The 27,764-nt window shown below is 51.7% G+C and overlaps 1 protein-coding gene across 11 annotated transcripts in view; it reads right to left on the bottom strand.

Annotated features, from left to right (window-relative positions):
* Positions 1-95: 95 nt before the first annotated feature.
* The window catches only part of SHANK3 (SH3 and multiple ankyrin repeat domains 3), a 430,757-nt gene continuing 403,088 nt past the window's right edge, over positions 96-27,764 (bottom strand). For 6 of the 11 annotated variants that reach the window (XM_083572536.1, XM_083572533.1, XM_083572537.1 and 3 more), the window contains one exon: positions 96-9,762. In XM_083572536.1, the coding sequence (XP_083428662.1) occupies positions 9,219-9,762 (544 nt within the window). In that variant the 3' untranslated portion in view covers positions 96-9,218. Of the gene's footprint in view, positions 9,763-19,844; positions 20,440-25,581; positions 25,635-27,764 lie in introns of all 11 variants that reach the window. The other 5 variants (XR_014538733.1, XR_014538734.1, XM_083572539.1 and 2 more) reach the window with 5 other exon arrangements.

Raw genomic sequence — 27,764 nt, 5'->3', positions numbered from 1 at the left:
GATGACCCCTTCGACCGCACCTCATCCAAGGTACAAAACACGCAGGATTATATTCCTTCTCCCCTTGACGGAACAAAGAGCTAGGAAGCAGCCAATAGATTTCTTATAAATTTATTACATAATAATAATTGTCATAATAATAATCATAATAATAATCATAATAATAATATAAGAAACATAGATCTCTCTGTGTGGGGGGCGTATCACAAGGTCAGGGGTCAGGAGGTGTGTGAGCTCCCTCCCCACTCCCTTACTCTGCGGAAGGAGACATCTCCTCAGGAAATCCATATAAAATAAGGGGTGAATTCAAAGAGACCCTGTCAATAAAAAACAATCAAAGAAACCAAAGGGCACAGGTGGGTGGGTGGGTGGGGTGACAGACAGGGATGGGTGAGACCGGGAGCTGCTTTGGGTGAGGGTGGGTGTGCCTCTTCTGTGGACATGGGTGGGTTTTTCCAGGGGCGGGAAATTCAAAACCGCCCTTAAGTTTCAGGGCAGCAGCCAAAACAGCGTCTCACCTCGGACGGGTGGGGATAATGGCAAGTTGGGTGGGAGGGTTGATGCCTTGCTTGCTTTAAAAGTCTAGAGATGGAGGAGTACAGAGAAGTGACGGATTCTGAGTCAGGACCAGAAACCCAACACCCTGAAAACGAAATAAAAATATTCCAGAGCAAAAAAACCAAAACCCCTTGTCCCTAATTTTGTACAGAAGGTAACAAAAGTCATTGAGAAGCCAATGAGAAATCACAGTTAGCTCCGTGTGCAGCTGTTGTTATCGCCTCCTGCGGCCCCCTCCCCACTGCTGCGTACTGGGGAGGGGGGGCTGTGTTGGTTCTCAGGATGACCTTCCCCCTCAAGATGTCCTAGTCAGGCTCTCTTTTCCTGCCTTCCCCGAAATGGCTTTTTGGAATGGAATGCTCTGGAGAGAGATTTGGGGTCACCTCACCCAGGAGGGCAGAATAAAATCCGGACAGATCTATCTACAAACAGAGACCAGCCAAAGGGTCCTTTTGCTTCAGCTGGGAATGAAACAGGTAGGGGACGCCGAGCCACTGAGCTGCCAGGGGCCTCTGCAGATGCAAAATGGTTCCTTCTGGCAGAGCCGCCATCTTGGAGGGAGTACATGGGAAAGGAACAGCACAAAAGCGTTTCTTCCCCGCTTACGTGGTGCGAGACTCACGAGAGACTCAGGCCACGGAACAAGGAACTCGAGGCAGAGCCTGTGGCTCTGTGGGACACTTTCCTTCTTTTGTCTCCCATCTCAGGTCACAACTTCCCTCTCCTGTCAATCCCTCTTGCCAGGACAAAAGTGGGAAAACTCCATATTGGATGCAGCCTCGGTTTCCCAAGCCCACCTAAAAGCAGCCTGGGCTGGCTCTACAAGGGAGACCTGGGAAGCAAGGGGTCTTCCAAGGGCAGTTGCTGCCTCTGGCTGTTCTCCCTGGCCCTTTTCATTTGATGATGGGACCATTTGAATTTTTTAGGTCTCCCCCATCAAAGGAGAGGAGGGCCTTGTGCCCCTGATCTTTCGCTCCTGCTGGAGGCAAGGGCAGGAGAAGGATGCTGTTTCTAAGCCCCCCACCCGGGCGAGTGAAGTTCCAGCCCATAAAACTGTCTTAATAATTTAATAATAATGTTATTATTTATACCCATTTGGCTTGAATACTTGGAAGTGGCGTTTTACCCTTTAACTACGGCCAGATCAAAAGGGGCTGGTTCAGAGAGACACCCCTTTCCCCCGCAAGACACTTTTTGTGCTCACGGCCAGACAGAGCTCAGCTGAACAGAGCTTCCATTTGCTAGATGCAATGCCCCTACTTTAGGAGCTGAGTTTCAATGACTTTAACACAGAGTCAAACAATGAGCGATGTCCCATAATGAGAGGAGGGAGATGGAGCCTTTAACCTTCCCAACTGTGCAAATGAAAAAGTGAAAATGAGGAGAATGTGACGAACTCAGGGCTTCACTCTAAACAGCCTTGAAGACACGTTGCCAAGTCTGGAACCATGATTCTAACCTGCTGTAGGATCGGTGCACAGCTATGCATGTTGACTTGGACCAAAGTTCCATTGACTTCAGTAGGGCTTACTCCATGGGAAACGCGCAAAGGGGGTTTCAGCCTGAGACAGCCAAAAGTCTGGGTGGCATTTATTTCAGGGGTATTAATCTTGCGAAAAGGGGAGGCCTTTGAAATGTCCCCATAGGATTTGGCAGGTAAAATTGGCCAAGCATTTGGACTCTACGTTGTTTGGGGTCAGTGGGAGAGCTGGGAGTTCAATTCAAGAATGTAAGGAGTGACGAAATGATTCAAAGTCTCCTTCAGCCCTTGCGTTCAGCGGCTCAAAACTCACCATTGTGTTTCCCTATTTGCTACCTTATGAGAGCACGTTCTGAACTAGGCACCCAAGGTTGCTGGGTACCATGGAAGAGAACAGTGCTCTTGCCCTTGGGTTCTGCTTCCTGGTCTCCCCCACAGGGAAGTTTCTGGGCCCTGTGAGAAGAGGATGCTGGACTAAGATGGACCATTGGCCTGATCCAACAGGCTTATTCTGATGTTCTTAGGTGGTCTACATTGGATTCTAATGTCTTCAGAATGAGGTGGACAGCAACCAGTATCAAGAAGGGGTCCAGCATCAGGTTACAATGTGGCAGCTGCAGGATTTCGGTTGGGTATCACTTTCCTTTGTGCTATGCCTGACCAGGACTTAGCCGTGGTGTCCCCGTGGCCAATGGCGCAAGGCCTCAGGCTGTGCGTCGAGGGGATCACGCAGTGTTTGCAAACACAGTTACGGCTGCAGCTGCTTAGAGGGGAAGAAGCTGAGCAGCCTCCGCCCAAGGGGAGGCTCAGCTGGCCTTCGAGACAAGAGGCAGGAAGCAAGAGCCCTGAGGTTCTCCAGCCCTCATGAAGAAGGGACAGAAGCGTTGCAGGGTCAGAGGGCTTTCCTGAGGAAGGAAGCAAGAAGGCGTCCAGCTTTCCCAGTCCTGGAGTGAACTTCCTGCAGACAAGTTCCGTTCTGCAGTCTTCAAGCCTACATCCGCGGGATGAGGCTGTGTGCAGGCGGGCAGGCAGGGGTCTCCTCGTGTGGTCCCAGAAGCAGCTGCAGAAGGGACAGAGACCCAGAGCCCACAGCAGCCCCGGGCTGCAACAAGGCACCTGCACTCAGGCAAATAGACAACCAGAGAGACTCCAACCGGTCTCACGGGCAGCAGATACCACGAGGGAGGGAGTAGGGTGGTGGAGGAATGGAAGTCAGTTTCCATCAAGTGAAGCGGCCATAGCCATTCTAGAGCAGTGGGCTGATCACAGTTTCTCTGCCCACGTGAGGGATGCTAGCTGGGCTGCAGGGTGGGGATGATGGGAGGAAAATGTTAGCTTGCAGTTGGAGGGAGGTATGGCAAGCATGCAGTGGGACTGAGCAGCGCAATGGAGCAGAAGCCAGAAGGAAAGAGCCAGGAATGGGATGGTTAGTGCCCCCTTATTACCCGGAGATGGCACTCGTTTCTGTAGGATTGCCAGGCATGAGACCATAAGTCTACTGGCTCAGGCCAATGGCCCACCTAGTCTTAGATCCTGTTCTCACAGTGACCAATCAGATGCCTGCAGGAAACCATCAAGTAGGACTCTTCCCTCCTGTGGTTTCCAGCAACTGGTACAGGACATTAGAGGGAAGCAACCAAGGTGGCTGCCTCTGAGAAAATATTGTGCGCCTGGGGTGTCTTAGAGAAGCAAATGCCATCTCTGGCTTTCAAGGCAGTAGAAACAATCCCCTCACATGACCATAGCACTGAAACATTGGGAGGGACGCAATGCATCCTCTAGTCCCCCCTCTGTGATGCAGGAATGTCAACAAAAGCATTCATGACAGATGGCCAGGTTGGGCATTAAATGGGTTGGCATGTAACTCAACTGTGAAGGCAAAGGTGATGTGGGGACCAGGGTGAGTTATTGGGGTGGACTGAAGTAGGTAAGTGCAGGGTAGCTGGTGGGAGAGGAGAGCTGCCCATTCTCCAGATCCCTGCAGTGCTGTGATGGGAGCAGACGACCTTCTCAGAGCATGCTTGTCCTGCATCATTGTGGAAGGCAGAGAGGCACCTTCTGGTCAGAGAAGTGGTAGGTGGCCTGACGGTGTGGTGAGGAGTTTGGGGGTGGAGCGGGACCAATGAGACACTGATAAAGCATGAGGGTGGGTTAGGACTGGGAAATGAGCAAATCTCTCAATCATGCCTTCTTTTTTAAAAAAAATTAACAAAGTATGCATGAAAATTCACCAGCGTTTTAGTGCAAATTTCTCCTAAGAAACACATTTTTGTATACGATTTCCCCCCAAATTTTCTTATGCTAATTTATGCATAGCAAGCACATTTTATGCATGCTTTACCCTAGCACATACATCTTGACACAGATTACTTGGTTGGAAAACTACGTTGCAAAATTTGTAGAAGTGCAAATTTCAAAGGATGGCTGTGCTTTGGTTGACGTCTCATTTTGGCAAGTGGGACACGGGTAGGTCTGCCTTTAAATGCAAACGGAAATGAGAGAAGGCATTGAGAGAGAATTGCTTCATGAAGTGCCACCTGCAAAACCCCCGAGTTGGAGTATATTCGCATGCTAGAGTATGCGAATGTAAAGGGCTTGGGAAGCGTAGCAGGGCATGCATGGAGAACATACCAGATGATGCAAGAGTTAGGTAGTCCAAGGCAATGTATATGGGTTATTGTCATTCCACAGCTGGGTATCTGAGGACAGTTTCGCAATGAATGCCAATGCCAATGGCAAACCAATGTTAAGACGGTATGATCTGGTAGTGGCAGCACCAGAAAACAATATATGGTGGTGGGATGTTGGAACACAGCGTATGTTTGTGCTTTATGGCAGCCTTCCTTATCCTTGTGCTTTCCAGATGTTTCGGAGTACAACTAGCCCCACCAGTGCTGCTGTAGGATGCCAAGTTAGAGTCCAAGGCCTCTGGACAGCACCAGGTTAGGACTCTCCACAACAAAATTGTTCTCGGTTTTAGCAACGTCAGAGGTGACGCTGGCCATGCCTTGGATCAGGGCCACCTTGAAATGCCCTGTTTGTGAAACTCTCTCCTGCCTAGACTGTAAGAATGGAAGATGAGCCCTGTCAGATTAGGCAAGTACCCCATTTAGTCCAGCATCCTGTTCTCACAGTGGCCACCAAGATGCCCCATTGGCAAGCCTGAAAGCAGGGGCAGAGCGCAAGAGCGCTCTCCCCTCCCATGGTTTCTAGCAAACGGTGTCCAGAAGAATTGCTGCCTCCAACTGCAGGAGCAGAGCAGAGCCATCATGACTACAAGCGACCAATAGCCTTATCTTCCTACATGAATTACTCCAATTCTCTTCCAAACTTCTGTTTTACTCCCAACAAAGTAGGGCGTCAGATTATGGATTGACAGAGATGGCAACACTGACCTGGTGTTTGTGGGCTGGTAGTTCTCAGTGCTGGGTGATGTGGCTTCACATTTCATAGCCCAATGTCCTGTTGTTTGAAAAGGAGAAACTGATACCGGACTAATTCAGTGATCCTAAACACACCATGGAGTAAGCTCTAATGAACACAGTGGGATTTGCTTCTCGATACCCACACAGAAGATGGTGCTATAAACACCCAACTATTCAGCATTAGGGTGATGGAGCATGATGTGCCAAGATGGTGCTTATGCTCTGTGCTCAGAAAATGCTGTGGGTAGCAGAAGGCATGATTCAGCTTATAGCAGGTGTGTAAGACAGGTTACAGTCTGGGAACAAGCTTGGAAGGATTAGATATACCAGGTCAATTCATATTCCCTTTTCTCAAATGTGCTCTTTAGAAATCAGATGTGAAAAAGTGAAATGTGTAGCTAAGGCAAACACAGACAAAAAAAAAGCCCACACATAACTTTGAGAAGTGGGGTGGTGGCAGCGGGAGTGGGGGGGAACCACCACCTGTGTTAAGTCAAACTTTTCTGTGTTACGATATATTCCATTGGCAAGTTGGGTTTCATTTGGTTTAGAAAGGTTCGAAATTTTGGATGGAGCACAATTGTTCCATCTTCCTAACTTCCCACTATTGTGAAAAAGTGTGTGAGTGAGAGGGAGGAAGCGAGCTAGAGTGTGCAATTCACATTGCCCATTCAAGTGAGTCGAATGCCTTCCCTCCCATCATGGCTACAGAGGCAGTGAAGGGGCAATCACTGTGCAAGGGCCACTGCGGGTAGAACTGACAGCCCCCTTGAAGCTCAGAAGAGGCCCCTGTGCTTTTAAGAGCTCTATGGCACGGAAGTCCACACAGGTGCAAATACCTGTTGAGCTCCTTCCTGATGTTGAGTTGGTTCCCCCTCCCCTCAAACACACAGACCTTCCCACCAGAGAAATTAGCAATTCTACTTGGTACTGTCTTTTACTAGGCAAATATTTAATCCCAAGTGGTAGCGTCCTGCTCTGAAAGGGCAGAGGGAGAAGCCCCCAGCCCCTCAGGCTCTGCCCTAAGCCTTGACTACAGAGAAGAAACTTGGAACAGCAACCCCCCATCCTCGCCCAGCAGCAGGAGCAGTTTGCAAGCGAGGATGCCCTGGGGTGAGGAGACTGGCCAGCTCTCTGACAGCTTGCTCACTCCTCTACTGAAATAAACTCAGAAAAGTTCAGAGATGTGTGAGGGTTGGCGAGGATTTCTCTTTTCCTCCCCTCTAGCACCAGAAGAAGTAATGCCTTTTACAGAGGAAACTGACACGGGGTTTGGCAGTCTGCTTCCCAAAGCCCCATACCCTCTTTGGAGGGGAACCATTCCCAACCATTCTTGCATGGACTGGGCCATTTGGCGCATGGGTTGGAAAAGGGCCTACATACAGCCACGGTGGAATGATAAAGGACATGGAGATCAGCACCCACGGGTGGAGCAAAAACGTCTCTGGGGGAGTGGGCTGTCTCTGGTTAAAGAGCTACCCACTCCCTCCTTCCCTCCTCCTAGGCCCCAAAGAGGGAAGGCAGTATGAAAAGTGTGTCACCAGCAAAAAACTGTGGGGTCCCCCTCCAAGCTCAGTGTGCTGGAGGAAGGCAGCTCAGGGCAGCCTCGCCTCTAGGTGGGAGCAGAGTTGCACCTCCAGCTGTGCAGTTAGGGCCAGACGGAGTGCATAAGGAGCAATAAGAGGCACCCAGTTGCACAGGTGATGACAACCCCTCGTTTAAGCTGTGCCAGCCCCCTGGTTTGCAGTCTTCACTAGCAGAGACCAGCAAGAGTTGGTGCCATCCCCAGATGGCCAGGGTGTTTCAATATAGGTAGAGTAATCCTCCTACCTGGCCCCAGTTCAGAGGGCTTCCCTTTGCTGCCTCCTCTAGCACCTGGGCCTGGATTTTTTGGGGAAGGGGCTTTGCGACCACCCACAACCTAATCGCTTTCCTAAAGGTGCAGCTCCACCTCGGACTTTTTCCCGCCTCCACAGCCGGGACTTCCAGGGCAATTTGAAGGAGATACTAAAGGGTTAGGTGTATCTATCTCCCCCCAGCAAAGAACAGATTGGCAGGGGCATTTTTTTGGGGGGGGGTGTGGCCACTCCCCAGGACCAGGACCAGCCCTGCAGCTCTGCCCAGCAAGAATGGAAGACTTGGTACGTCCCCAAAACCAAGTGCAAAGTTGTCTTTTTTTTAATCACCCCACCCCCACCCCACCCCGGCAATTCTTTAAAATTCAGAGCGCCTGAAAGGAGCTTTTAAAAAGACTCTCTCTCTCTCTTCTTCTTCTTCTACACATTCATTGTCAGTCACTAAAAACTCCCATAAGTGTCGCAGGAAGGAGCAGCGAGGGCCCTCCTCCTCTAGCAAGATATAGCTTTAGTAAACCATAACAAAACAAGGTGGCTATAGAGATATAGATATATAGATATTTGTTCTTTTTTTTTTTCCTTTTCAAATATATAGCTGATTAAAAAGATGCAAAAGATGAGTGACCAGGACGGAGTGGGCGAGATCCCCTGGCGTTGGCATCTCCTCGCTTGGATCACCAGCAGATCTATGGAAATGCACAGAGATTATAGAGACTCCCTTCGACGCGTCCCCACGACAACCCCCCAGAGAAAACGTGACCTCCCCCCCTCCCCCACGAACGTTGGCAAAGCAGGAGCTGCTGGGTTCCCCACTTGCCTCCCTCGGATGCCCCAAACATGCTTTCCTATCCATGCGACTTCAGTCCCCCTCTCCCCAGGGCAAAAGGAACAGAGTCCTCAAAAAGGCAGGTCCTTCTCATCTCTCTCTGTGTGTGAGCGTTGCGCTCTCTCTCTCTCTCTCTCTCTCTCTCTCTCTCTCTCCGAAAGTACATCAATCTTCTGGTCTTCCTGGCAATGAGATGACCCTCTTGGGGGCAATACGTATGCATGTTGCGTGGGGGAGAAAGGCCTGCTGACTCAGCCTAGGGCAAAGGTCTCCTTTCCTGCCCTTCCCAACAGGACTCCTGGTGGCCAGGGCAATGCCCCGAGAGTGCGCCCTGGGCCTGTCCCAACACTGTCCCTGCTCAGAAGCTGCTGCCCAGCAAGAGCTCCAGAGCTCTGCTCAGCTTCCCAGGAATCCCCAGGGAACAGCCACTGATGATGGTCTATTGGTACCTGCAAGTTGCACACCTGGCCATGAAGATGCCTCCAAGCTGGCAGCTGACCTCTGGAATGGCCAGTGAAGCCACCCCAGAGCCACTAGCGAAGAGCTCTTCTGGGACACCATCTCCGCCCGCCTCAACCCAGCGAACCTAAACTGATGGGTTCCTTTCCTGCTAAATAGCCCTCTTCCTCCTCCTCTGTGCCACCTGCCTGCCAGCCTAGGCCAGCATGCTCCACATGGGTGCAAAATTTCGGGAGGAGCACCCCTTCCTGCCCCCCCAAAAACAGCCCGTCCTGCAGCAACTCTCTTGGGGAAAGGTGCAGCAAGCGACGTACAGCCCAGGCTTCCCCACCCTGCCCAACAAAAGGGCCGGGCATCTTCATGCAACATTCCTGCTCCCTGAGGCATCGTGGCTCTGATTGCATGGATGCCAGGGACCCCAGCCCACCCTGGGGTGTCGAGAGAGAGGGAAAGAGAGAGTCGGCGCTCACCAGTTCCCCGCCCTTCAGTGCAGTGGCCAGAGTAGAATAGAAGCCATTTGGTTCCTGTTTGCTAGTCTAGTGGTAGAAATGCCCCACCCCACCCTCTAGGGAGTTGGCCCCGGCGGAGGAGGCCAGCAGCGCCGCCCGGGACGGTCAGCTGTCCACCAGCTGCTTGAGCGCCCGCTCAATGTTCATGCGGTGCCCGACCCGCGTCACCCCCAGCTCCACAAAATCCTCCTTGGTCAGGGCCGGCAGGTGGGTGCCCTCGATCTCGTTGTCCTCAAATTTGTCTCGGTGTTCCACCAGGTTGATGCTCTCCAGCCAGTCCCCGACGTCGTACTTGTTCCACAGCTGGAGGGGCTTCTGCATGAAGGGCCGAGGCGGGTGGAGGGCGTGCAGGGGCCCCCCCGAGGAAGGCGAGGGGGACGGGGACCGGCTCCGGGCACTGACGCTCCTCACCACAAAGCGCACCTCCTTGGGTTCGTGCGGAATGGAGAGGCTGGAAGATTTGAGGATGGTGGGCGGGGTGAGCCCGTAGGGACGCACGGAGCTCAGCGGGTCTGTCCTATCCAGGGTGGGCTTTACCGGGCTGGGGGTGCGGCGGGTCACAGGGTAGCGGCTGCCGGGACGGACGGTGTAGGTGGTGCCCGAGCTGCGCTGCGAAATGGTGCTCAATTCTCCTAGACTACTGAAAAGTCTGCAGAGAGAGAATGGGACAGACACACAGAGAGAGAGAGAGAGACAGAGAGAGAGAAAGAAAGCAGTGGTGAGGGAGAAGTCCTCAGACACCAGAACACACACAGACACACACACACAAGCACACACACACACAAGCACACAATCTACACAGGAGAGTAGGGCAGTTGTGGTTCTGCAGAGCCCACAGCTGATGCCACCTCAGCCACTCCCATGGCAGTCACAAACTCAGAGGCTTCAGACTCTATTCTTGTCCAGTCACAGAGACAAACCTCTCAGGTAGTTCTCTAGAATGTGCACCTCCTATCTCTAAATCGCTGGCCTTTCCTAGGGTGGTCCAGGTAATCTCCTCCTGCTAGCCCCCAAATCTGCCCAGAGATCAAGAGGTCCTGGACATGCCCAAAGCAGGAAGTCTATCATGACTAGGGCATCTGCATCTCCTGGTATGCCCCACGGAGGACCTTACGGTCTTCAAACAAAAACATCTTGTAGATCCTGGGCCACAGGGAGGTTAGGCTGGCCTCAACCAGAGCCAGGGCTTTTTTGGCCGTGGCCCCAATCTGGTGGAACGCTCTGTCCCAAGAGACTAGGGCCCTGCGGGACATCTTTCCGAAGGGCCTTCAAGACAGAGCTGTTGCACCAGGCCTTTGGCCAAGGCGCAGCCTGACCCCCTCCTTCGGTAATCCTCATAGAACTCTAGCCCAATGGTTGCCATTGATTTGATTCTGAATTGATTTTAGAATGAATTGATTTCAGAATGCTGTGTTACTTTTATTGTTGTTAGCCGCTCTGAGCCCGGCTTTGGCTGGGGAGGGCGCGATATAAATACAATTATTATTATTATTATTATTATTATTATTATTATTATTATTATTATTATCTCTGAGGAGCCTGACATGCAGCAGAGCTTTGCACAGGGGGTGGATCTTCAAGGAAATGTGATTTGGTCAAGGGAGAGCACTCCTTGCTTTTCTGCTATCCACCCAAGAGTGTAATTGCTGGTTTTCTAAGAAAAAAAAGTCTGTTGCTTGTTCCAAAGATTGACCCCTGTAACATTTTTAAAAAAACAAACAAACAGGATCTAGGGGGGCTGGGAAATGACTGTCCAGTTCGTTTTGTTCCTGAAAAGAATGGTAGAAAGCATTATGAAAGGCAGAATTACCAAGCATTGATAAGAGCAAGTTTTGCTGAAGCGGAACCAGAAGGCTCCTGCAAGCACAAGTCCTGTCTCTTTAACCTTTTAGAATAGTTTGTCAAGGAGTGTTTAGACACAGGTGGTTCCCTGGATGTAGAAGACTTGAATTTTCAGAATGCTTTTGATAAAATGCCTTGCCAAAGACTGCCGAGTAAGCTGAGCAGTCAAGGAAAAAGAGGAGAGGACTGCTTGTAGACCTGGAATCGGTTAAGTTGCAGGAAGCAGAGAGTTGGAATAAATGGACTGTTCTCCAAATGGAGAGAAGTAGGAAGTGGCGTCTCCCAAGGATCGGTGTTGGGACCTGCGCATTTTAACTTGTTCATAAATGACATAGGAGAAGTGAGGTGGTCAAGTTTGCTAATGACCCTGAATTGTTCAAACAAAATGGGGCTGGGACACACAAATGGGGTCTGAGCTGGTGGTGTTTGGCCAGGAATGAGAACTCAATGAACACGCTGCGAAAAAGGTGAATTCCATGCTAGGGATCACTAGAAAGAAGAAGAGTTTGGATTTGATATCCCGCTTTATCACTAGCCGAAGGAGTCTCAAAGCGGCTAACATTCTCCTTTTCTCTTCCTCCCCCACAACAAACACTCTGTGAGGTGAGTGGGGCTGAGAGACTTCAGAGAAGTGTGACTGGCCCAAGGTCACCCAGCAGCTGCATGTGGAGGAGCGGGGAAGAGAAGCCGGTTCACCAGATTACGAGTCCACTGCTCTTAACCACTACACCACACTGGCTATCTGGAACCAAACCTAAAACTGCCAATGTCATAATGCCATTGTACAAATTTATGAAGTGTCCACACTTGGAATACTGCGCACACTTTTGGCCCCCTTAACTCAAAAAGGATATTGTGGAGTTGGAATGGAGCGACTCTCCCAAGAGGAAAAGTTGCAGCATTCAGGAATTTTTAGCTCAGGAAAATGTTAAGTGGAGGCAAGAGAGTGGTGTGTATGATTCCACACGATGTGGAGACGCTTTTCACCATCTCATAACCCTATAACCTGGGACCATCAAATGAAGCTCAATGCTGGGAGATTCAGGACTGACCGAATGAGCCACTTATTCACTCAGTACTTGGCTGAACTATGGGACTCATCCCAGCAGGACTTAGTGATGGCCACCGGCTTAGGCAGCTTGAGAAGAGGATTGGGCAAATTCATGGAGGGGGGCTACCAGTGGCTACTAGCCTCCCCTGTCAATGTCAAAGACTCTCCAAAAAGAAGATCAGTAATTCAGATGAGCCATTCAGCTTCAGGGTCTGTGTCTGTGCATACGTCAAGCAAAAGTCCACAAGCATCCGCTAAAGTGTCAGCTGTTGAGTTGCTCTGTCTCCGTTCAAAAGGAATCAGACAAAGCAGATTCAAGTACCACGTATGATGCTGGCCCTGCCTCTTGAGTGGATGTGGGAGGGCACAGAGAGCCCACAAAAACCGCTGGGACAGGGAGTGGTGCAGCTTGGTGGAGGAACGAGGGCTGGGTTTCTGAGATTGCAAGGGACACGCCTGCCACTCTCTGAGCGCACAGCTCCTTTGCATGCTCTCATCTCGGAAGAGGACTTCTCGTCTTCAGGCTACGAATCCTCAATGCTTCATTGCCCAAGCCCCCCAGGCTAACAGAAAGGCTTGGGCCGCCACCACATTCCCAAAGGTTGAACCAACACCTTCCATTGCTAATCTGCATTATTGCTTGCTGAATATGACAATGTGCCTTGAGGCTCACTCATATCTGCGTTCCCTGGATGCTCCTTTGAACAGGAAGCCACCTGCTCAGGAAGCCAGTGTGGTGTAGTGGTTAAGAGCGGTAGTCTCATAATCTGGAGAACCGGGTTCGAGTCTCCGCTCCTCCACATGCAGCTGCTGGGTGACCTTGGGCCAGTCACACTTCTCTGAAGTCTCTCAGCCCCACTCACCTCACAGAGTGTTTGTTGTGGGGGAGGAAGGGAAAGGAGAATGTTAGCCGCTTTGAGACTCCTTAAAGGGAGTGAAAGGCGGGATATCAAATCCAAACTCTTCTTCTTCTTCTTCACCTGGTCCCTCTGCTGCTGAGAGCCCCTGCCAGACCCCAGGAAAGGAAGGGTCAAAGGGCCACTTGCCTCTAGGCCAGGCTTCCTCCCCAGTGTAGGGATTGGGGCTGAAGTGGGATGGAAGCCTGAGGACTTGTCTTAAGAGCTCAAGATTGGTGGGCATTGGGGTTCCTCTGTGGTGTGGGGTGGGGAGGGCAAATGGTGGCCACAGGCATGAAAGCGGGAACAAAGGCAAGTGTTAGTCGGGGAGCTTCAACCAACGCTTCATCTCCTGGCGAAGGGAATGGTTGATGCTTTAAGCACCATAGCAGTACGTATGAAAAGGATCTAGGGATGTCAGTAGACCACAAGCTTCACATGAGTCAACAGTGTGATGCAGCAGTAAATTAATAATAATATTAAAAATAATAATCTAGGTTGCATCCACAGAAATGTAGTGTCCAGGTCAAAAAAGTGATAGGGCTCCTCTAGTCTGCCTTAGTCAGATCACACCTGGAATACTGTGTCCAATTCTGGGCACCACAATTTAAATATATTATCAAGCTGGGATGTGTGCAGAGGAGGGCAACCAAGATGACCAAGGCTCTGGAAACGAAGCCTTGTGATGAACGGTTGAGGGAGTTGGGTATGTTGAGCCTGGAAAAAGAGGAGGCTGTGGGGAGATATGAGAGCCATCTTCAAATACCTCAAGGGCTGTCCCATGGAAGATGGAGCAAGCTTGTTTTCTCCTGCTCTGGAGGGGAGGACCCAAGTTCATGACTTCAAGTTACAAGGAAGGAGATTCTGAACTCCCTTGGAAGGTAGTGGTCTCTCCTTTCTTGGAAGGTTTCAAAGCAGCAGTTGGATGGCCACCCCTCAGAGATTCTCTAACTGGAATTACTGCATTGCAAGGGGTTGGATTAGATGATCCTTAAGGAGCTTCCTCCAACTCAACGATTCTATGACTGAAGCCTAAAGCAGATGCTTTGGGATATGTGGTGTGCATGGATGGAGATGGGTGAGTGTGGAAAGCATTCCGTGGGCTTCTTCATGGAGCTGCCATCTAGCAAGAGCTGGCTCTTGAGGACCCGAGAGAGAGCCCTGAGCTCAGCCCTTTACCCTACCTTACGAGGCTTGACCAGTGGGAACCATGTGTCGTAGCATTTTTAATCTCCCAGTTTTGCATTTCTCGATCTCCCTGCTTGGCCTCTTCCAGATGGCGCTGCAGCTTCTAGAAGAGTTTGGATTTGGATTTGATATCCCGCTTTATCACTACCCAAAGGAGTCTCAAAGTGGCTAACATTCTCCTTCCCTTCCTCCCCCACAACAAACACTCTGTGAGGTGAGCGGGGCTGAGAGACTTTGAAGAAGTGTGACTGGCCCAAGGTCACCCAGCAGCTGCAAGTGGAGGAGCGGAGACACGAACCCGGTTCCCCAGATTACAAATCTACTGCTCTTAACCACTACACCACACTGGCTCTAGATGTTCTACTCTAAGAGCAGCCCAGCAATAAAACCCCTCCTGGAAAAATTCTTGAAAACCTGCAAACGTTTCTCAACAGCTGTGCCATGAAGGCAGGAAGGCCCTGTACTCTTGAAGGCAAGTGCAGGAAAGAAAGAAGAGCTGGGTCGTTGGCCTGATCCGGCTATTATGTTATTACAGCTTTCCTAATCTTGGCAGCCACTTCAAGACAACGTATTCTGGGCTAGCCAAGGATTAAAGTGGACTGTCTGCCTTTCTGCTTGCAAACACTAACAATTATTAAAAACCCCTTTGCATCGAAACCACCTGTGCATTGTATTGGCACGGAAAGTCTAAGAACTCATTGCTTTTTACAACTGCCTACATTGGAGACTGATCCTGGCAGCCAGGAACTGTCCTTGGCATGCAGCAGTTCAGCAGAAGCCATGGGGTGTGTTCGCAGGGAGCCTTACAGCAGGGTGGTCCTTCTTTTCATGGGTGGGCTGTGTGACCAGCTCAGTGCCCAAAGAGGGGATTCATTTCCTCACGCATCTCCACGCATGCTGAGCAAGTGACCAGGGCAGATGGTGTAGCATCCAGCCAGCACCTGCCATGCTGTCCTCTCAGAATACAAGCTCCGCTGAGAGTCCATTTGAATTGGCCGTTGGGCAGGAGAAGGACCTATTCTTCCAGAGCTGCAGGGAGTGTCAGGATCACGACCTTCTACTCTTGGGATTGGCTTGGTTGGCAGGAGTGACCCATGGTGGGGTGGTCCACAGCACAGGGACAGCCAACCTGGGACCTTCTTGATGTTGCAAGAACATAAGAAGAGACTGCAGGATCAGGCTAAAGGCCCATGGGGTCCACCATCCTGTTTTCACAGTGGCCACCAAGCAGGATCAGAACACAAGGACGCTCTCTCATCCTGAGTTTCCCAACAATTGCTATTCAGAAGCATTGCTGCCTCCAACTGTGGAGGTGAAACGTGGCCAGCATGGCTAGCAGCCCTGGATAGTCTTCTCCTGCATGAATTTGTCTAATCCTTTTTTAAAGCCATCCAGGTTGGCGGCCTCCTGTGGACTACACTGGCCAGTTTAGCCATTGGAGGACACCATTTTCTAGACTGCATCCACAGAAGTCTAGTGTCCAGGTCAAAGGAAAGTAATAGCCGTACTCTATTTTGCCTTGGTCAGACCACACCTGGAATACTGGAATACTGCGTCCAATTCTGGGCACCACAATTCAAGAAGGTTGTTGACAAGCTGGAACGTGTGCTGTGGAGGGCAACCAAGATGGTCAAGGGTCTGGAAACCAAGCCTGATGAGGAATGGCTGAAGCAGCTGGGTATGTTTAGCCTGGAAAAGATGAGACTGAGAGATGTCATAGCCCTCTTCAGGTAACTGAAGGGCTGTCAGATGGAAGAGATTTGTTTTCTCCTGCTCTGGAGGACCCAAGCCAGTGGCTTCAAGTTACAAGAATGAAGGTTCCAACAAAATATCAGGAAGAACTTTCTGACAGTAAGTGCTTTTTGACAGTGGACAGGTGTCCCTCAAGAGGTGGTGAACTCTCCTTCCTTGGAGCTTTATAAGCAGAGGTCGGATGAGCATCTGTCAGGGATGTTTTAGCTGAGATTCCTGCATTGGGAGAGTTGGGACTAGATGACCCTTGGGGTCCACGATTCTATGATTCTGGTCGTAGCACATGGTGTGGCCCATTTTTTAAGCCTGTTATACAAGAAGACCGTGAAGGCAGCTGTGGAACAACATGGACCCAGCTTAAGGGCTTTGGCCTCACTCTAGGAATCTCTCTTAAATCTCCCCTGCCCACACTTTACTCAAATTATGTTGACCAAGGAGAAAACCTTGGGGAACCCTAGGTAGCACAAGGGCCTTTTGAGAGGCTTGTGTGTTTGGATGAGGCCCTGGGTTGGCTGCAATTGCCATGGACAACTCGCTCTTTCTCTCCCTCCCCAAGTCCTGCTTTGCCACCAGTAACATGCAAACAATAGCCATCCTATTCAGAAGGCAACTGTGAGGACTCACAGCGTTGTTAAGTGGTTTGTGGCCTGTCAAGTGCTGGGAAATGATGCCCATAATAACCCCCATCTACTCTGCTGACCCCCAACCCCTGTGCTGGCCTTGCCAACTGAGAGGTGGGTCTGGCTCTTCACAGCACCGCCCCCCCTTTCGCTTCAGGAAATCGGGGCAGAGAACCGCTGGCAGAGAACTGGGCAGCCCCAGGGCCACAGGGGAGAGAAATGTGGTTGTAAGCCAGAGCCGGTGGTGGTGTCATGGTCAGAGGGCTGGGCTAGGATCTGGGAGAGACCAGAGTTCGAATCCCAACTTGGCCATGAAGCTCGCTGGGGGTGTAAATTTGGAGGACGGTCCCCTGCCTCTCAGTCACAGGGCTCTTGTGGGCATTAAGCGGTGTGTGTGTGTGTGTGTGTGTGTGTGTGTGTGTGTGTGCGCGCTTCACCTTGAACTCCTTGGAGAAAAAGGCGGGATAGAAATGCAATAAAATAAATGGACAAAGTGGCTTTCAGGGCCAAAAAGGGTTTTGCACTTGATCTTTGCTGGCTCTTGCTGACCAAATGGAGACAAGGTGCCAGGGTGGAGGGAGTTTTCCATGGAGCCTGAAGGTGTTAATGGTGGTTGGAGGAGAGAATCTTCTAGGTGCCTCTTTCTGAGCCGGAATGTGGAATCCGACACACCCCGAGTGCTCTTCAGTTAAGTGAGCATCATTTTCATTCCCACTAGATCCTGAACAGATCAATATGGACTAGGGAGGTGTAATCCTCAAACCACAAACATTTAAGTGCTCTCTCTCTCTCTCTCCCCCACCTTGCTTTCGCTAAACAGAATTTAATAAGAGAGCACGATCGTGACAAAATTAAGCACTTTCAAGTCCCGGGCGCTTCGATGGGAAGCATTTGAGCATGTGCTTAATGCTCCCAGTGGAACACAGATTGGGGAGAGTCAAAAGTGCTTAAAAAGGTAAAGGTAAAGGACCCCTGACAGTTAAGCCCAGTCGTGAACGACTCTGGGGTTGCGGCACTCATCTCACTTTACTGGCCGAGGGAGCCAACGTTTGTCCACAGACAGTTTTTCTGGGTCATGTGGCCAGCATGACTAAGCCGCTTCTGGTGAAATCAGAGCAGCACGCTGAAATGCCGTTTACCTTCCCACCGGAGCGGTACCTATTTATCTACTTGCACTTTTACGTGCTTTCGAACTGCTAGGTTGGCAGGAGCTGGGACCGAGCAAGGGGAGTTCACCCCGTCGCAGGGATTTGAACCACTGACCTTCTGATCGGCAAGCCCTAGGCTCAGTGGTTTAGACCACAGCGCCACCCACATCCCTCAAAAGTGCTTAGCTGGACCTTAAACATTCCCCACAGACGCTTTGCAAGAGAAAATGGAGACAATTCAATGAACCAGATTTATGTCGGGTTAAAAAGGATCTCTGCCTGAGTGCCATCTATCATGGATGCATTGCAGGGGGTTGGACTAGATGACTCTTGGGGTCCCTTCCAATTCTATGAATCTATGAGGTCTGGAGCCTGAGTGCAGAGCCTGGGTAGCTGACCTCTTCAGGATCAGGGTGGGGAAGAAGATGACTGAGCCTCAGGTGCTGATTGCAAGTGCCTTGTTTGAAGGAAAGGACTCAGGAGAACCTAGAGAAACTGTGGACAGGGACTTCCAGGAGCAGAGGGCATCCCCTTGCCTCTTTTTTCAACCTCCCTGGAGTTATTAAATTTGATAACTATGCTAAGGTTGCCCTCATCCGTGCTAAGGACTGCCTTTTGCTCTCCTTGGGTGCTTGTCCATCATGCCATCTCCCTTTCTGCACTCAGGGCAGAAAGTGTCGGGACCAAGCCAGGTTTGCCCAGCCAGGCTTGCCGGAGGTGAAAGGGCCCTGGGGCAGGGGTGGGAGGGGGCTATTTTCAGGTGTGTGGAAGAAACAGCCGATGAGAAGCCTCAGCACTGAGACACCAGCCAAGCGGACGTTCACTCGCCCCAAGCAAAAGTGCTGCCACAGCCACGGATGGGATGGAGACAAGACGCGGTTCCGAGATCACACATGACTGGATGTGGCGGACATGGGACAAAATGAGCTCATGTTTGCAGCAACATGGACAGCAAGGTTGGGGGGGAAAACCTGGAAACATTGCCAGGTGCCATGGGCAGAGCGATGGGACAGGGTTTGGGGCAGGTGGGTTTCAGCTGCTTAGTGGAGCTCAGCTGGGCTCATGTGGAAGCGGAAGACCAGCACTCTGCGGACCCGAGAGGTGGTCCGCTGATCTCTTGAGTGACCTGGAACATAATCCATGCCTGATGCTCAAGGGGGCAGCACCCTCAGGCCCTACTCATAAGGCACCTCGGCCCCACCTCTCCTGGCCCTTTCCAAGACTGCTCTCAGCAGAAGGATGAACATCTCACACCCCTCTGGCTTATAAATGGTGGGCCCCATTTGTCGCTTATGGCAGGGAAGGGCTTCGTGGCCACGATTTCGTGGGTCTGCTTTGGGCAGTGGTAGGAGCATGAAGAAGACAGTGTGGAGGAGGCACACCTTGTTTCCTGGGAGCTGCCTCCTCCAGCGGGAGGACCTCAGGTTGGCTCAACTGATCAACATCACACACACACACACACACGGAACAGCAGCAACAACACACCCAGGATACACACCTACACTCACACAACTGGAGCACAAGAAGTGCTTTTGGGTGGGGACAGGCGGACCCCAAGGTGCTGCTGAGGGCAAAACGCTTGGCCAGGGACTCTGGGTGGCCACAGAGGGGCAAGTGGAAGGCTTTGCAGGGCACGTCAGAAAGCCCTGCGGGGCACCGGCACCCCTATTAGGGGAACAGCCACAGGAGCGAGGGTCCACGCAACCCTACCGAACTCCCACCGTCCTCTAAACCACAGAGTTCCTTCCTGGATGTCAGAAAGAGGATGCCTGCTTGCCTCCCCCTCATGGGTTGGAGGTCAAACTTCTTCCTCGAGATGGGAATTGGGTATGGGGGGGTTGTAAAGAACGGGAACCCCTGCCCACGACCCACTGGTGGTGACTTGCTTTCCAGACCCCCTTGTTCCCCGCTTCCCTCCCCACCGGAAACGGCTCTCCTTGGCCACGCTCCGCGTCCCTTGGGAGGGGGCTTCCTCCTGGGACTCGGTGGCACAGAACATCACGAGACAGGGAGACAGACATGCTAAGGGGGCACAGAGGGGCAGGAAGGGGACAGACCCACACTGCACAGCAAGCGTTGCCGCCGCCCTCCTCCCGGCACCCCCAAGCCCAGCCCCAGCCCGTTGCACAAAGTAGCAGTAGCAGCAGCAGCAGCAGCAGCAGCGGCGTCACAGACAGACGTACGGAGGGACGGAAGACATGGGGTTGCTATGAGATGAGAACATGCTCACTTACACAACTCGCCCACCCTCCTGAGGCCTGAGGCGGTTCTAGACAGAGCAGCGGAGACATGCAGATGGGAGAGCAGGAAGAGAGGCAATGAGAGAAATGTTAGCATCAGTCCAAGGCGCCAGGAACAACAGAGAAGAACGAACAGACGTCGGTCACAAACCAGGCTGGAGCCGCTGCCCCTCCCAGAAGCCAACATGCCTCCTGGCCGGGGGGCCGGCTGGGGAATGGGAGGGCCGGTGGGTGAGGTCAGGAGGAAGGCCTTCGAGGGCAGGGGTGCTGCGGAAGACACCCCTCCTCCTCTCTGTGATAGGCCGTGCGGAGAAAGCTGCTGGGGTGGAGAGCCAGCTGGACTCTGACTTCTCACCCCTGGTACTGGTCACCTGCTCAGGTGTGCCTGTCCGCCCCAAGCTGCTCGCCTTTCTCTCTGGGGATGGAGCTGATCTGCCACCAGGGTGGGCAGTGGATAACCGGCCAAGTGGGGGGGCAGGGGGTCAAGCCGCTTGGGAAGCAAGATGGTCAAGGGATCCAGGCCAGTGGCACCAAGGATTCTGGGAGGCAGCTCAGTTCTGGTCAGTTCCTGGTATTCATTGAGTCACATCTGCTAGAGGAAATGGGACATTCATCATCGCATGGATTCAACAGCCAAAGCCAGAGACAAAGCAAAACAAGGGGGGGGGGAGGTTCAGGGTCGGGTCATGGATGTGGGGTAAGGCAAATGGGTGGAGGGAGGAGGGTTTGGGGGTGGGGGGGAACAGAGACAGAGGCTGGGGGAAGGGGAGAGGACTCGAAATGAGAAGGGTGTGTCACAATTTGGCACGACACCTGCTTACCCCAGGAATGTGCAGAAGAGTTGGAGAGCGCATTTGTATGCAGAGCCAGAGGTCGGAAGAGCGAAAGGCTCTGGGAGAGGATCATGTGCCCCTGAGAGAATCAACTGTGGGAGGTGGCGTCTATTCCCTGGGGAGAAAGCAGCAGCAGCAGGCCCCCCTCTCCAGAAAGCAGGAAGGGGCTTTCGGGAAGCAAAGGCTGACATCCAACCTCCTTGAATGCGGAGAGCCAGCGGGCAACTTGGAAGCCCAGAAGGGCTTTGCCAGACCCTCCCTCCCATGTGCCACGCATCCTAAGATTGCACCTGCCATCTTTGCAGCTCCACTATTGCGTGGGATGCTCCCCGGCAGGGCAGCAAAGCTCTCGCAGTGACAGCAAAGACCGTATTTTTTGCTCTATAAGACTCACTTTTTCCCTCCTAAAAAGTAAGGGGAAATGTGTGTGCATCTTATGGAGCGAATGCAGGCTGCGCAGTTATCCCAGAAGCCAGAACAGGCATGAGGGATTGCTGCTTTCACTGCGCAGCGATCCCTCTTGCTGTTCTGGCTTCTGAGATTCAAAATATTTTTTTCCTTGTTTTCCTCCTCCAAACAAAGCTGTCTGCGCTTTGTGGCTCCCATGGATCTGCACGCACCCTTTGGGGAACCCCCAGCTGCCCTTGGAACCGCATCCAAAACTCCCCCCTAGCACTGCAGTCTCTTTTGGGGGGGGCACAGCCAGGACTGCCCTGCGGATCCTCTTGCAATGGCAGTGAAGGGATGGCTCTCTTCCTGAGGATTTTGCAGAGGTTCTCCCAAAGCACCTTCTGAGGTCGGGTGCCAACACAGGAAAGCCTGTGAGCCGCTGGCAGAGGTGGTAGCACAAGAGGGGCGAGGGGGGAACCATGTATCTCTCACAGAACATGGGGAAGGTGAGCACATCTCCAGGTCCCTGAAGACTTGCTGTCTGCAAGAGCCCATCACTGAGGACACTGAGGTCCTCCTCTGAGGGCCTTCTGCTGGTTCCCTCGCTGCAAGAAGCGAAGGTACAAGGAACCAGGCAGAGGGTCTTCTTGGTAGTGGCGCCCTCCCTGTGGAACACCTTCCCTTCAGATGGCAAGGAGATAAAGATCTAAACAACTTCTAGAATACATCTGAAGGCAGCCCTTTATCAGGAAGTTTTTAATGTTTGATGTTTTGTTATGTTTTTATATATGGTGTGAGCCACCGAGAGTAGCTGGGGAAGCTCACACAGATGGGTGGAGCATAAATGATAAAATTATTATTATTATTATTATTATTATTATTATTATTATTATTACTACTACTACTACTACTACTACTACCCTGTCTCATCAGCCACCTTCTCTGGGTTTCTTTCCTTCTTGGCTGCTTCCAGATCCTTCCTTCCTTCCTTCCTTCCTTCCTTCCTTCCTTCCTTCCTTCCTTCCTTCCTTCCTTCCCCCCTTCCCCAAAGGCTTGTCCTTCCACGCTGCACCCCTGCGCACCCCAGGCCATCCCACCCACCTCTTTACACAAAACTTCCCTCTGGCGATTCCTTTCCTCTATATTTGCAAAGCTTTCTAATGATGATGCCGACAAATTTAGAGAGACACACACCTTTCCAACCCCTCCTCCAGGGTCACTCATTGAATTAAGAGGCCGCAAGGTGGATCCCTTAATTCAAAAGTTGGTGTGTTGAGGGAACCCTTCTGAGCATGGCCCAGACCCAGGCCCTTAATCCATGGCACACTGTTTACTCACTGGGTCACCGGGCACAGCAGCAGGTCGCCGGTGGGTCTTGGGCATTGGTTCAAGAAGGTGCTTTGCAATGTTGCCTCCTGCCACTGCAAAATCACACCTGAGCTTAGACATCCTTGCCCTGCTGCACCTGGGGCTGAGGTGGAGAAGCTGTGGGGTGCATTTAACCCTTGCTGCCCTCTGCCTGCCAGGAGACAGTTTTCTCCTGCTGGCAAGAGAGGTTTTCTGCTTGCTGCATCCCCTCCGCTTGCCCCACCCAGCTCATCTTCTGAGGAACAGAAGCCAAATCTTCTAGTTGCCATGGCAGCTCGACTACCATCTCCTTGTCAGCTCGAGAGCCGCACACACAAAGCAGGGTGCGAATTGGAGAAAGGAAGGCGGAAGGCAGCCTTTGTCAACCTGGTGCCCTCCGGCCTGTAAATGATGGCCAGGGCTGTTAGGAGATGTGAGTCTGAAGCGGTTGGGAGGCTATGGGATTGGCTGATGCTGCCTTATGGCCCTCCCCTCTCTGCCATTCAGCTCCCACTGGGTGCAAGACATCCCTGAGGGTAGCTGCAGGGCCCCATCCAGAGACACGTCTGGAGAAGTTCAATGGGGCCACCTAGGGGAAAAAAATATTTTTCTGGATTGGGGATCTTGGCAAGGGTGGTGTGGGGACGAAAAACAGCTTAGTCTTAGGCTTCAACCTGCTCCTAGTGTTCACAAACACACATTTTAGCTGTGTGCCAAAGATTCCAGGATGTTGCCGCACGAAAACCTCTTTGGACACAGCGTTGAGTGTTACAAGGTTGACTCTGAGAAATAGAGTATGGCTGCATTTTACTTGGGGTACAGTGGCAAGGGTTTTGCATATGCATGGAAACGGGGGCAGAGTGAATCCTCAGTCCTCCCAAAGCCCAGGCACTGAGTGGGCGTTGCTTGCTGAGTGGCGAGGGATGCTCCTGCAAGATCTCGCAGGAACTTGGATGGCTCCACAAGGTCCTGCAAGAGCACCCCAGGGCTGACACGCTAGGCGGGCCCTGTCCCTACCCCCACCTACAGCCTGGACTTGGACCGCACAGCGGAGATCAAAAGCTCCTTACGCACCAGGTAACCCCAAGCAGACCTGGTGCAAAAAGAGCTTTCCAGTTCTTTGGTTTCTGTGGATTTTACTTGCGCGATTCCAGCCAGCTGTCATTGGCGCATGGTTGAAACAGCGCAACAGTGTGAGATACCATCATACTGCACTCTGCTTGAGCATCATTTCCAGGGATGCGCCGGTGAACTGAGACTCAGCATCAAGGCGGAGTCCCAGAAATGGCACATAGCTGAAGCACCCTCACGTAATCCCAGGGTGGATGCACGCTCAGGAGACGACATCCAAAAGTTGCTGCAAGAGCTGCGCAGGACGCACCGGAATAGTTTGAATGGGTCAGGCCTGTCAAATGTCTTGTCTCTGAAAAACACCCTCAAAACCCAGGAGCACTGTTTGGAATAATTCTTTTGCTTGCTGCCTCGGTTTCCCTGGAGGGAAACCACATCCACTGTGGTTTTGCACCCTTTCAAAATTTAGAGCCATCTCTCAGGGGCACAGCGCTGTGAAAGAGACACTCCTAGGGAACAGATGTAACACCGCCCGCTGCCCCCCAGCCCAACTCCACCCCCCTCCATGAACATGCAGGAGCCAGAGGCCACAACCCATTGCTCATCTCCCCACTCGCTGGGCTGAGCAATGGGGCACATGAGCTGGGAACGAAGAGACGTTAGTGAGCGGATGAAGTGAAGCTGTCAGGGGTCGGTAGGTTACGCATGCATGCTGTGATTTGTTACCCACAATGCCCCTGGATCCTTGTAGGCTGTGTGCCTGCAAAATCAGGAAGATGTCTCCTCCTCTCTCTGGCAAAGAGCCCTTCCCCTCCCCTTGGCTGCTTTTGGATCGGGGCCTCTCCTGTATCTGCTGGGTTGCCTCTGAGTTCTGCAGAAAGTGAGCACCCAGTAACCCACAGTCTCCAAGAGGCATTTTCTCTCTTCCCCGTCCCATGGCAAACATCAGGTTCTGCTCTTCGAGGCTCTGCGTTGCCCAAAGGGTGGGGAACAGCTTGGCACCAGCCTTGTGGGTCCCTGCTGTGTCTTGGGAGAAGTTTGGCACCCTCTCTGCCAAAGTTCACTCTGCCACAGAAAGCATCGGCAGACCACATGTCTGTGGCCGGGGTGCGAAGTGGCGTGGCATGTAATTAAATGCCATTGCCAAGGAAGGCACTATGGACTGCATCTGATTTAGGATCTCACATTCTCAGAAAAAGAAACAAGGAAGTAAGAAGCTAAGGAGAGTCTTAGCCCAGAATCCTCTTCTCACAGTGGCCAAGTAGGTGCCTATTATGGGAAACCCACTAGCAGGATCCCAACACAAGACCCCTCTCCCCTCTTGCAGTTCAAAAGCATTGCTTCCTCTGACTGTGGAGGTGGAGGAGAGCCACTGTGGCTTGTGGCCATCGATGGGCCTTTCCACCTTTGGCATACACTGTGCCACAAAACCACAGCCCTTCTCCTCATTTCACCTTTGATATCTCAAGGTTTTCCGGAGACTGCTGTTTGTGTGGGCTGGGTGCTGCAAGGCAATAGCCCCAAGAGTCAACCTTCTGCACTGGAAACCAATCTTGTGAATACTCCCAACGTACAAGCCACGATAATAAAAAACGAGGCTCAGGAACCTCCTGGCTGAAGCCACGTGACGATGGCAAGATGTAAGAATGCCAAAGTTGGCTTGCAGGGGAGTAATCGCAGCATCGGTCGCCATACCCAAGAAGCCTGCTCTTTTGCCTCCCGGCATAACTACTGCCACGGCAAGCAAAGGTTGTGTGGCACTCACACACCCGGGCACCTCAGGGGGTGGTGAACTCTCCTTCACTGGAGATTGGATGGCCACCCACTGGGAATCTTTCTCTGCGATTCCTGCCTTGACCCCAACTCTGAGATTCGATGATTCTTCTGTTTCTGTGCACCTGCCCTTGCCTGACCTGGGGCCTGCCGGTCTGTTTTGGCTCTTTGCAGGAGACGGACGCAGCAGCAAAGCCTACAAGGAAATGGGGGGTGTTGTTAACCTCAGCTGCTGGAAGCTCACGTCAGGGACATGGACGCCTTTTGACCGAAGACAGAATTAATTGATGAGTTTATATAGAAAGAGGAAGCGTTACCCTAGGAGCTAAATGCCTAAAAGGCTTATTTCTCTTCACTCTCTTTTTCCGATCTGTAGGAATACAAAGCAATTGCGGGTTTTCCAAACAGCACACTGAATATATAAATAAATAGATATAGATATAAATCCTCCTCTTTTTTCTCCACATTTAGGAACTGACTCCAAAGTCACACATCCAGAGCACCCAACTGTTGCTTAAGAGAGAACAAATTGTGAAATGGACCTTTGCTTTGGGGATGAGTCGGCCTTAGGCGGCACTGTGTCTTGAGCAGGGTTGCCTAGTGGGAGGCGAGGGCTCTTCTCTGCACCCTTTGACCTTGGGACCTGGACCGGAGGATGTGGCTGGGCTCCTGTGCTGACCTCAGCCTCACCCCAGTGCTCCGACACAGTCCTAGAGTCAAAGGGAAGGTGATGCTCTGGCCTGGGCAAGAAGTCTGCGTGGCAAGGAAGGCCGATAAAGGCAGGATCCCTTTCGCTTCAGAGCTCTTGGGATTGGATAGCCGGGAAAGGGCAGAAAGGTGGGAAAGTCAGGATGGAGGGAGGAGGTCAGTCTTAGGGAGGTCTGCCTCTTTGAAGTTCCATACAGAACTCACAAAGGATTTGCAATATCTATACAGACACACAAACACAGAAATCGATAAGATATATTTACCACGGCATGCGGCATGCGCTTTTAGGGACCAGGGAGAAATAACGTGGGCATTGTTTTCAAAACATTGCTGTCACTCATGTCATGACATTGATGCTCTCCTGCCTTGCAGATGGTTGGCTCAGATGCTACAATTCTATGACTAGTCAGAAATCTTGCCAGTTCACTGTCAGTAGCTCAGTCAATATGGCAATATGGGTTTGAGCCCCACGTTGGGGAAAGATTCCTGCATTGCAGGGGTTGGACTAGAGGACCCTTGGGGTTCCCTTCCAACTCTACAAGACTATGATTCAAAGGGCTTGCTCTTGCCACCTTTCTTGGTGACACCAAGCTGTGACTCTGAAGCTTATAAATGGATATGAAATGAACCACGCAGCAGCATGGACTGTGTTGAAGAGCCTTATCAGCAAAGGGGGTTGATTTCAATTAAAAACAACCCACGGGAAGGTCTGAAGTTTGATGGGAAATGGCAAAGGAGAGGGTCATTTGTAGGAGGGGAGAGTCTGTCCAGACAAGCAACTTCTGTGTAATCTGCTCCTCGGAGGCACTGTCCTAGCTGCATCCCATAATCCCACTGTCTCCAGTGTGTGGCACATGCCCCTTTCCCTAGCTGCTGTCTCACATTTCCTCCTTCCCTGCCCAAACTTTTACGCACTGCACTCAGACTTTCTCTTGGAGAGCAGCTCCACGTCTAGTCCATCCTTAAAGCAGCCGGAGGGCCCACAATGCATGTGTGCAGGGGTTGACAGACAGGCACCGATTACTGCCATGTGCACTCTGTGGGGCTTCCCTTGCACATGATCCAGAGGCTACAGTTGGGGCAAGATCCTGCAGCATGAAGTTGTTAGCAAACAGCACTTGTGCTCAAGAGACCTCCACTGGCTGCCAATTTGCTACCAGGCCAGGTTCAAGGTGCTACTGCTAGTATATAAAGCACTTAACAACTTGGGACCAGTCTACCTGAGAGATTACTTTGCTCCATATAATCCCATCTGACTGCTTCCATTGGAGGAATTTGTACTATTGCAGTTGCGACATAATACCCATTCTGCCTTTGCAAGCATTCGATCGATTAGTGTGGCAACACCTAAACCAGGCATAGGCAAACTCGGCCCTCCAGATGTTTTGGGACTACAACTCCCATCATCCCTAGGTAACAGGACCAGTGGTCAGGAATGATGGGAGCTGTAGTCCCAAAACATCTGGAGGGCCGAGTTTGCCTATGCCTGACCTAAACTATGGAACTCCCTGCCTACTGATCTCAAGTAGGCGCCTTCACTGCATTCTTTTCAGTGCCTGCTGAAAACATTATTGTTTGGGCAAGCCTACCTAGAGGCATAGAAAATTGGTGCCAATCTTTTCCTGTTTCAGTACCTTAACCGTTTGCATGCTTTAAAGCATCGTTGTGAAATTTTCTTCTCGTAAATGGCCTTGAGGTTTTTTAACGATCAAGCAAAAAGGAATCCCTGCTGCAGGAGCCGGCAAGGCGACTCTGGCAGGCAGGAGGAGGGGTGAGGAGCCCTGCCCTCTGG

Source organism: Podarcis filfolensis (assembly GCF_964270895.1).
Source record: "Podarcis filfolensis genome assembly, chromosome: 10".
In the NCBI taxonomy this organism is placed as follows: domain Eukaryota; kingdom Metazoa; phylum Chordata; class Lepidosauria; order Squamata; family Lacertidae; genus Podarcis; species Podarcis filfolensis.
Note: the sequence above shows the minus strand (reverse complement) of the source record. Positions and strands in the feature narration are given on the sequence as shown.